Here is a 10890-nt window from a genome sequence, read left to right as displayed (position 1 = left end):
TGGGGAGGACCTATGATTGGTACACTTAATGATATCCAGGCAATTAAATTTCTTTTAACTTAGTGTCTCTATGAGCCTGTGGGGGCCTGGGCCCGTTGGCAGCGCCGAGGTGGGCCTGGTAAAATTGGCCAAGTTCCCAGCGCATGTTAGCGATCATTGGGATTAGGTTAGCGGCGATCTGCCACGCGTCTCGGCTCGTTTAGGCCTGACGTGCTGGGTGGCAAATGTCATCGGGGAAAATCACCCACCAGAGAGCTTATGGAACCGGTTAAGACAGGACAGCCGTGCCTAAACCCGCTTTGCAATAAGTGATTGTTATACAAAAATTTACCTACGCCTCGCAATAAGTGTGCATTTTGAATCAATGTTTTACCCACACTGTTTGAGTTATTTTTTTTACTTATGCTTCATCATCTTAAGACGTTCATGTTCACTTCCATTCTCCTCATCTATTCCAATGTTTTTCTTTTCATACTTGTGTTTCTACAGCTTCATTAATTCCGCTGTTTACCACCACTTTTAAAATGTCTACTGATCCTTCAATCAAATTCTTGTTCGAACTTGTACAACTTCTTGAATCTTCAAGCCGTCACTAGTCACGCTGTCAATTTCGGGTAGGCCTACAGGAATGACATGAGCTGCTATGTGGATATTGTGTTCAGCCATTGGATCTAGTCTGGATGCCAGACCCGGTGATTCTGACTACTCTACGAATCAAGGGTCATCACCCAATATCCACGTGACCAAGACTGGAGAAATTCCTCCATTTTTCCGGAAATAGCCGAACTATTACAAAGTCGTCCAACCTATTTGGCATGTCCTTGTGGTACAGTTGATCTTCGGTTATTCCCGGCCGGGTAGGTAGGCTTGCAGTTGAACGTAAACTCCGGTAGCCTAATGGCTGCTGTTGATCCTACAATTTTGACGTTACACTGAAATTGAAGGTCGCCTTGGCCGAAATCAATGGCGGGTGAAGTGCAGAATATAACCTTCCTTCCTTCATGGACCAATGCATTGCAGGCTTTGTTTATGCTTTGAAGGTCTCCTCGGTAATCTAGGAAGAATCAGGACCTGACGACGAATGGCAAATGCCCACATATACAGGGTGCACCACTGTAATGAAATCGAAAACACCCGGTACCGGGCTCTCAACTTGTGGAGCCTGACCCTTGCTTCATATCTATTTATATCCGTGGGTGATGCCTGACCATTGATGTCCATCATATAGACTGGATAGGACATCGCGTCCAAAACGCATCCCGCGTATGCGTATTTTCAGGAGGGTAAATAACAAGCGTTGCGCATTTTGTTGCGTGTACTTTCAAATGGAGTTTTTCAAAAACCGGTTGAGGTGTTTGTGCTTCAATCGTCAGATTTTGAAGAAAAACTGAATTCTGCACTTGGAATGGATAAATTTGGAGAGAACAATGGTTGAGGTGTACGCAGCAGTGAATTACCAGAGATCAACGTCAACGTCTTTGCTCGATATACCCAGCACGATATGAGACCGAGGGGTACCCCCCATCATGTCCAATCCCTATACACATTCCAGACTATTGTTACTTAACACATCCCCCCAAGATGTCTGAAAGGAATTCCCCAGATTCCTGCGAGACAATGACCAACACAAAGCGGGGGGGGGGTTCTCTCCGTCTCATACCTTGCTGCATTTGTTGCTCGAAGGAGTGGTTTTTCACGTGACGTAACGCTAGTAATTTCATGTACGCAATTAGAATGTTGTGATACTTTGAAGGCTCGCGCGTTTCCCCGGACATCTGTGTAAATCGAACACTGACCTCCAAAAATCACGTGGCTGAAAATCCTCCATGAGTACCGAACATCAACCTCTTTTCTATGGATACGATCTCGCCGCGCCAAGTTGGCTCCTACCATGCCTTGCGCGATCTAACTCCTGGTATTGTACAATAGAGTACCGAAGTGAATACGTCACGCGCACAATTAGTGTGTAAAAGGTATTAGTGCGTGAACTAGCGCGTGAACCAACACGCGCGCGTACTCCATTCGTTTGCACTGCACTTTCTGGTTCACAGTGACGTCACACATCGGTATTCTATTTAAATATCCCATTATTTAGGATATATATGTTTAGGCGCGACAGAACAGATTTACGCGTGCGTGACGTGCAGGAGAATACGTGCAACTTTTGAAATAAGCGCGCGATTGACTTCACGTTTAAGTATATTCATCCTGCACAGCCAATCAGCGTCGTTTTTGTATTCTACACGACCAGGGGCTAGCGTGAAGTAACGTCCAAGCAGCCCATGGAGTCGATGTTGACCGAACATTGATTTCCATTGTCTTTATCCGCCCTGAGCTGAAGTGCACCCCAATCGGCGAAAGAAAGACAGGTGGTTACAAACGGATTCTTGCACGCGTTCTGCGTGCACGGAAAGACCATCCATCACAAAGGCGGACTCGCCACGATTTTCAGGCTCTCATTGGACAATCAGTGAAGTTTCACGTTAACTTCTGGTTCCATGGTTCCCTGTAAACGGCGATTAATGCATGTATCCCCATGTATCTCCGCGTCAAACGCGCATTTACATGAGGCGCGCCTATGCGGCGAGTACCAAAAACACGCCCTCTTTTGTTCCGCTCGTAGCAGATAATGAAGATCAATGGCACACGAACAATTTTGTACTCCATCGTTTGCATAACTGCTTCAAACTGACGTCACACTTCGGTACTCTGTATTCCTGTGTAAGGAAGGGAGTAGAACCCGTGTCGACTTATAACTTCACGATGAGGAAAGGGTGTGGATCTATGGCAAGGTGCATTTTTTGTGGATTATGCAATGCAGTCTGAGGTAAGGTGCCGGCGTGGAGCTCTTCCAACGGAAACAAAACAATACTAGAGGGTCTGGCTTGAGGTCGTTGATTTATATAGCTTGCACGCGCAGCACGGTTTAAAAGTACGAAGCACTAGATCAAAAGGCAGAAATCCCTGCATATACACTCTGGAATGACAGTATGTGGTTCTATACCCAGCAAAAAATGAGACCGAGGGGTACCCCCCCCCACATGTCCAATCCCTATGCACATTCCATACTATTGTTACTTAACACATCCCCCCCCAAGATGTCTGAAAGGAATTCCCCAGATTCCTGCGAGACAATGACCAACACAAAGCAGGGGGTGTTCTCTCCGTCTCATACCTTGCTGCATATGTGTGGTTCAGTGGCTGGGCCAGGGGAGGATTCCCATCATGACCGCTATAGGAACAACTTACAAACAAGTTTGTAATCGACTTAGCACCTGCACAAAACTGAGGGAGCGAAGAAAGAAGACAATGTGGAAAACAGTGGTCTGGGCTGGTTTCACTCACATCCGTTATGGTTCAGCAATCTATTTATTCATAACCGTCTATTCACAAAGTTCATGCCTGAATTGCAACATTTATCCTCGGGCAATTTATGAGAGCCTGGGATATAACAGTGTGAGTAACACGTTGTGTGGGTGTTGCATAGGCTGCCATGTTGGTGAGGAAAATAAGAATGGATATAAGCGGAAAAATTGAATAATTTCGTTTACGTGCAGTGTAAGCTACAATAAGGCTTAAAGAAGCAGCTTACCAACAGCTTCGAATGGCATTTTTGATACAAGCGTAGGATACCAGTTTTCTGTACCGAAACATTTGCTTTGGGGAGGCATGACATGAAAATTAAATTTTTTATCAATAATTATTCTGCCCCGCAGCTTTTGCAAGCTGACTATATTTCACGGCGCCGTCGTCTTGTTGCCGTGGGACTTTCCAATCCCCCACACCCATATAGCCCGCTTCCCCCCATGCAACCCAACACCCTATCACGACAATCCCCATTAGGTTACCTTATAAAACATCACTTATTTACACTGAATGCTCAAATTGTAATTTGACGGACAACCCCCCCCCTCCTTTTTTGGCTGCGCGGTGGTGGTGGAGCAACTATGATGACCACACAAACACTATGGCCGTGTAGGAACGGGCCTAGGTTGCCGTTCACACGGTAGTCCCAAACAATCGAGCCGACCGCAGAGCTGTGATTGGCCGACCGCGAACGCGAGTCCAACTTTCCCACGGTGCAACACAACGCGTGCTGGTCACACGCTAGCAATGTCTCGCGGTTTCTATTCACCCCAGAAGACTATCACACCCTTTGACATTAAGCATTACTGCCAAGTTGGTTTTTTATCTCTACGTAAACGAACAAATCTTTGACTTCAGTACATGCAATGAGGATTTTGTAAGTCGGGTTTGTTTTGCCCGTTAACAGTATTCTTGGATTGTCCTTTTGAGTATTCCTTTGAAAACAATTCTCTCGGTACTTGACAAAGTTAAATAAAAAGAAAGATGAAATTACTCCATGCGGCTCACAGATTTTTTGCAGATACATGGAAAACTATTTACATATAAACGGTAAACAAAACTGAAGCAAGTGCTTTTTATTTTGGAGGCCACCATTTAAATTGGTACGCCTTACAAAAGAGGAGCGTGGGGGAAAAGAAACCGCCAGGGGAATGACCGATGACGGCCTGGTGGCATTAGCCAATGGCGTGTGCCGTCTTAAGGGGTGACGGTGACCGTGCGAGTGCCGCACGGTTGTCAATCAACAGACAATTGGTCCCGCTGGGTGTTGTGTAAAATGTAGGGTTTTCTTCCCCCTCTTTCTTTTTTTACCTCACAGGGGCGACCCTTTGCCAGTCGCATGGACTTTTTGAACAGGAGCGTGGGAACAGAGCTCCTCATTCGTGACTTACGGCCGTTGCCGAGAGGACGTGTTTTTGTTGGCCTAGTCCGCTGCTCGCGCCAGTTCCTTCCTTAACCAGTGTCAACGCCTTCCATCTGTTGCTTGCTTGGACTTCACAGCCACAAAGAATCAACAAGTTCCTCAGTGCTCTCAGCATCTTCTTCCAAGTTAATCTACTTTGTTAATTTTTTAAAGGGGAAAAACCAGCGAGGCATTATGAAGAGGACACTGAGCGATTCTGATACGGACGAGATTTTCGACGACTCAATCAAAGGGTGAGTCTTTACTTTATTTACGTTCTCCAAAATGCAAAAATACTGACCTTTGATGAAAAGGGGAACTTTATCATCTAATCTCTTGAGGAATTGTTCCAGATGTGTGTTGAAAAAGTTTCACTGATGGTTTCAATGATATTTTCAGTGAGTTACTATGACAGTTGATGGTAACTGCCAAACCAAAATCAATGCTTCCAAAATTATGATTTTTTTCCTGTTTAAAATTCCTCCCTGTCAAAAGAGATAATAATTGTTTAAATCTTACGTAAGTAGTTTACATAATTCATGTATTTGTTTGTAACTTCATTCACTCTTACTCGATGTAAATGTGGCATACGTAACCACTGGTAGATGAAATTGCCTGATGAGATTAATCTTGGAGCGGGATCAGGTGGTCTCGATCACGTGACAGCTTGGAGAGCGATACTTCGCAATTCTTGAGCTAAATTGCTAAATTGGCCCGCCCACTGACTGCATCTCATCTCGACTGTTCACTGATTTGAAAAAGTTTTAATAAATGTAGTAAGAATCCCAATTTTTTTTAAACCTATTTAGATCACCAAGTCAGTCATGCCCGGTGACTGCCCGCAAGAAGCGAAGAGGGGTGAGTGTTGTGACACTTTTTTTCGATTGTTTCTGTCGCCAATTATCGCCAAATCCAGTCTATTACTTAGTATATATAATTAGTGATCATATTATGATGTGTGTGACCAGCTGTGAATAACTTTGACTTCAACAACCTTGTTTACTGTTGATTTTGTTTATGCAAACGTTCCCCCGAACCTTTGTATTTGGAAATAGGCCTAAAGGTATTCATTTCAGTTATAATCTGGAGTCGAAAAGTGCGTTGGCACCTAGGATTTATGTATTTTGGAAGCTTCCAAGCCAGATTTGGGCTTTAATATCTTTCAACAGTCTGAACTTTCAAAATTCGTTCCTGATTGTTCTGTTAAACCTGAAAATATATGTGCTGGTGTTGCGTAACAATTGAAATTTAGACTCTATGAAGAATGAATTTATCGCCCTTTAATGTCCATGGCTTGACTGACTTTAACACCAGATAATGAACACGTACATACGCACCTGAGGCACCCCCATTGGGGTTATAAGAGGCACTGTATTTGACAAGGTCCGAATTTCAAATGAAAGTTTTAAAAAGGGAGAGCAACCTTAACCGATACGCTGATAACTATGGCAGACCTGCCAACCTTGCCATACCCCTTCCTAAGGTCAGGTATTACCACACAATTGATTAAAAGGTATTTGAATGAGCCCTCACTTCAGTTAAATTTTTTGTGAGGTAATGCCTGACCTCAGGAAGGAGAGTTTCATGTTGGCAGGTCTGCTATGGTCACGGCTTTCTCAATCGGGCGGCCCATTTCAGAAAAGTGCCATAAGGGAATCATTAGCCTCTGTACATTCTGCAATCGACGTCACATGGAGTCGCAAGAACGACATGTATATTACTTGGTTTCAGTTTCCATGGCCATACTGCTTAGATCAGCCCAAATCCTTAGTGCTGGGCATATGTACGCTGCTTGGCATATCCATGAAGTTGATTTCTTCTTGGTGCTCTTGTGAAATCTTATTGCCCTGCAGTGGCATATTCAGCGGGGGACGGGGTGGCGGGAAAACTTTGCGGGGGGCCGGGGGTGTCATTTCTAAAAAGAAAGTGAAAGTTCCAACACTTAAGAACGGTAATAGCAGCTCTCGAGGAAGTTAAAAACAATCAGAAAAAAATTCCCATTTGCCCCCCCCCCACCACCACCCACACCACCACTGAGGAGGTCTGTTTACAATCAGAACCTGACACGCCCACGCTGCGGTTGGGTTAGCATTTAAAGTTTACTGAATAGCAGCGGAACTTTAACGACCCACTCAACCACTCCTGTAACTCTGTAATATACAACTCCCGTATAATCTTAACGCAGAGGGAAGCCTTGGCTCTCACAAGCAATTAGGTTTTACCGCAATCCATCCATAATCAGATATTTCTTCAGACATAAGAACAAAGTTTGACTGTGATTTCGTATTGTTTTCTGCTAAGATCATTGAGAAGCGTCGGCGGGATCGTATCAACAATAGTCTCACCGAGCTGCGACGCCTCGTACCCGCAGCTTATGAGAAACAGGTAATTTGACTTTCATTTGGAATAATATCCATTAGTTTCTCAATATTAATCTACTTTGTGGAAAACCAGCCCAACCTGAAAATGGATTCGCCATGCGTGTTAGATGAATACTTTTTTGCTAGCTGTCCGAGCTGTTAATAGTTTGCGTTAATTGTGCTGGACTGTCGTAGTGGTTTCCTACATTGTCTTTTTGCTAATTTTTTTTTCAAGACAAAAAGGAACACAAGGGAGAGAGAAAGAGAGGGGCTGAAAAGTAAAGTGACTTTCTTTTGTTTCATCGAAAGTACTCAGTTAGTTATCATTTGGTTTTAATTCGACGAATAGGGGCATGCCTTTATCAAGACAAGTACAATTTCTAAAAAACAAACATGTGCGCAGTGTGCAAATATTTACTCTTGACTACTCGGAAATAAAGAGGAAGGGTCGACCAACCAAATACTATGTTGCTTGTCTTGGATAAATAATACATCTTTTCCAAGTGGCTCTCATGGTGAACAATTAAATCGTGTGAACATGGTGACAAAACACACTAGCCCCGTAAGTGTCAGGGCGGCTGACCCCCTTTCTAGCACACAAGTCTCGCCCGTAGTATGAGTACACGTCCCACGGTTGTCATTAAACGGTTGCGTTAGCAATCACGGCTTCCACAAGGCTGTTCCCCCCCCCCACGTCCCCACCCCCGCCCATTGTATCCTGAATGATAGTTAAACGCAAACTAAATGGCCCTCACACAATGCCCACTCCAGGCGGCTCATGAATTTTTCATGTGAGAGCCCGGCTCGGGGGAGTTTTCCACGGGTACACGGGGAGCTGACACACCGCCGGGCGGCAGCACCTCCAATGCGGCCCTCGCCTGCGGGGCCCGGGTGGAAACAATGGTGTCCGGGCCGGCGGGGGACAATGGACCCAGCCGGGCAATTAATCATGCGAACCTTTAATCACAAGAAATGATTACAAAGTGGTTAACATGGGGCCAGGGTGTGATCACAGCAGCGAATGCTAAAGCTTAATCATAGATCCTAATAAAATGGTTCGCTGAAGACAGGCTTTTTATCGATTTCAAGAGGCCCCCACCCCATCCATCCAGTATAAGAAATTTAACCAATGCAACATATTCAACAGGTTAATTTATTCAGTCACTGGAACAAGATGAGAAGAATTCTTATATACATGTGTGGCTAATTGACACGAAGTTACCCAACTTTGAATAAATAAATCTTGAACTTATGTATTTTTTCCTACTTATCCACAGGGCTCAGCAAAGCTCGAGAAGGCCGAGATCCTGCAGATGACAGTGGACCATCTGAAGTACCTGCACGCCAAAGGTAAGCATGGTAAGAAAACCGAATCAATTTATATTCTTTAATTTAAACACACTCCCCTAAGCCCCATTTGACATGAAAAAAAAATTATTTTCCTAAACTTCAAGCTTAAAATTATTTTACACATGAAATACCAGAAGCTTATTCACTGTATAACAATTTTATATCTTATTCAGCAGCAAATCCATTAATTAATCCGTCTTAAAAGTTGGCATTTTTTAAGGCGGTTAAAACACCTTGGGGGTCTTGTAGTCTTAACAAAATGTCAAAAATTTGATATAAATCTCTGAACTCTTCTAATACATGTTCACGATGTTTTTCAAGTTTCTCCCACGGTGTGAAACCCATGTGGCCGCAAAAGTCACAGTTTTATTTTAAAACAACTGATTGGTTTTTGAACCCTCTCTCAGTTCCACGAATGGCCAACTTGCGTAAGTAGGCTTTGGTTGTGATTAAATTTTCACTGTTCTGATATTCTTCAGGTATCGATGGCTCCTTTCATCCGTATGGCGATGCGCACGCCTACGCCATGGATTACCGTGTGCTTGGGTTCCGTGAATGTGCCTCCGAGGTAGCACGCTACATGGTCACCGTGGAGGGAATGGACATCCAGGACCCGCTACGCCTTCGCCTCATGAGTCACCTCCAGTGCTACATGGCCCAGCGGGAGTTCCAGTCCCGTCAGCACTACTCGGTCCCTGGCCATCCGCACTCGCAGTTCAGCTCCCACGCCGCCGCCCACGGTCAGACCGGTGTCCTGCCTCACGGCCAGCAGCACGCTGTCACGGCCGAGCCCTCCCACGGCACCTCCATCCCCTCCGGGGTCCAGATCACGGACACCTCCACCCCTAGCCGGCAGATGATCCCCATGATCACCAGCTCCAGCCAGGAGGCGTCGTCGCTGACCTCTTGCCACACTCGGCTGCCCGTGCCGCCCTCTACGGGTGCCTCGGTCCCCATCAACTCCTCGGTGTCTACCCAAATCTCGCCGCCGGTAGCGCCCATCCAGAGCCTCCACACGCAGTACCCGGGGGTTACGTATAACAGTCTGCCAGTTCTCTCCCCGAATGGCTTCAGTCCGACAAGCTCCTCCCACATGACCCACAGCACCCTCGTGTCTAAACCCTACCGCCCCTGGGGAGCGGAGATGGCATACTAAATTTCAACCTCATGAACTCCGAACTCCGTCGGAAGTCTTCCTAAAGTCGTGACCTTTACAAGGCGAGTCTCTCATGTTAACATCTATCGCACGAATGAGAATCATCTCCAGGTCAAAGGTCACCTTTTGGAGTGCCTGTAACATTTTTGAATTCGAGTCTTTTTAATTTGATTGTCTGTGCTCTTTTTGTATTTTCCTCACACTACCATCACTCTGTATTTATACAATAGACCCAGCAGAGTTTATAAGCCTTGCAGTTCACTTCGTTTGCAGTTAAATCTCCGAAGTGAAAACAGCCCAATTTTTTTTGTCATTGTATGCCTCTTTTTTCATCGCATGTTTATAAAACGCGGTGCTTTCAAAAGAGAAAGCCAAAGATTGTCAACATTTACAAAAAGTTTGAAAACAGTTCCTGTTGTTTTGCATAGATATGTTGCTACGACGTTTAGGGTTTATAGAAGGTAGAAAATGCGTGAATTAGACTTAAAATAGAGTCATTTTCGAGTGCTACCTTCGAATTGTGCCTCCAATAATGCAATGCAATTTGCTTTGATTTTTATTAAATGCATTTCGTACCAATAGGAATGCTAAATTATTCGTTAATTCGTTATTTAGTGATATCCCTGATTAATTTATTAAATTATTACATTCCATTTCGACGACCCATTGCTTCATTAATATTTTATCCTGACGGAACGTCATCTATTTATCTCTTTCACACTAAGGAAATGTGTGGCTATTCATTGTCAGTACTGTTGCCATGGCAACGTGGAGGTATTCAGTTGGATGTTTATTATAAATTTCTGTTTGTAATGTTTTGTACCATTCTGTAAATACATTATTTATTTAACTCTTTTGATATGATACGAGAAAGGACCTCTTGAGATAAAAGTAACAGACTTGAAAAGATACACCTCAACTCAAACTGTCGGTAATCAAAGTGAGTATATTTATAGTGACCATGTCGAGACGGGTAGAAGATGTCCCACTGACAGTTTACCGCTGGTATAAAGTTCTATTTGGCGTTAATGCAGCGAAGGGGTTATAGAAAATGTCCTAAAACACACAAATAAGAAGTACAACCTTCGCAGGTTTAAAACTGCCCGATATAAATATTTGAGCGTTGCGTGCGATATTGTTGCAGTTTTAGACAGTATAAAAATGATTTTGTTTGTTTGTATGTGTTTTTGTTTAATAAAATGATTTTTTATATCGAAAACGCTGAAATGCAAGATTAAAATTTGAAATAAAATGAA

At 44.1% G+C, this 10890-nt stretch overlaps 1 protein-coding gene across 2 annotated transcripts; it reads left to right on the top strand.

Moving 5' to 3' along the window:
* The first annotated feature begins 4670 nt into the window (after positions 1–4670).
* On the top strand, positions 4671–10890 carry LOC110975321 (hairy/enhancer-of-split related with YRPW motif protein 1-like). 2 transcript variants are annotated; one of them, XM_022227714.2, is made up of 5 exons: positions 4671–5022; positions 5578–5626; positions 7070–7153; positions 8406–8487; positions 8958–10890. In XM_022227714.2, the coding sequence occupies exons 1-5, from the start codon at positions 4964–4966 to the stop codon at positions 9632–9634; spliced, it is 951 nt and encodes a 316-aa protein (XP_022083406.1). In that variant the 5' UTR covers positions 4671–4963; the 3' UTR covers positions 9635–10890. The 2 variants fall into 2 exon arrangements, with proteins under 2 accessions (XP_022083406.1, XP_022083405.2); XM_022227713.2 differs by having other exon boundaries at positions 4672–5022; positions 8406–8478.

The sequence above is a fragment of the Acanthaster planci genome, linkage group LG02, assembly GCF_054643075.1.
Source record: "Acanthaster planci isolate LZ-2023a linkage group LG02, COTS_SCS, whole genome shotgun sequence".
Lineage (NCBI taxonomy): Eukaryota > Metazoa > Echinodermata > Asteroidea > Valvatida > Acanthasteridae > Acanthaster > Acanthaster planci.
The sequence above is the reverse complement of the archived record's forward strand: the minus strand, read 5'-3'. Positions and strand labels throughout refer to the sequence as shown.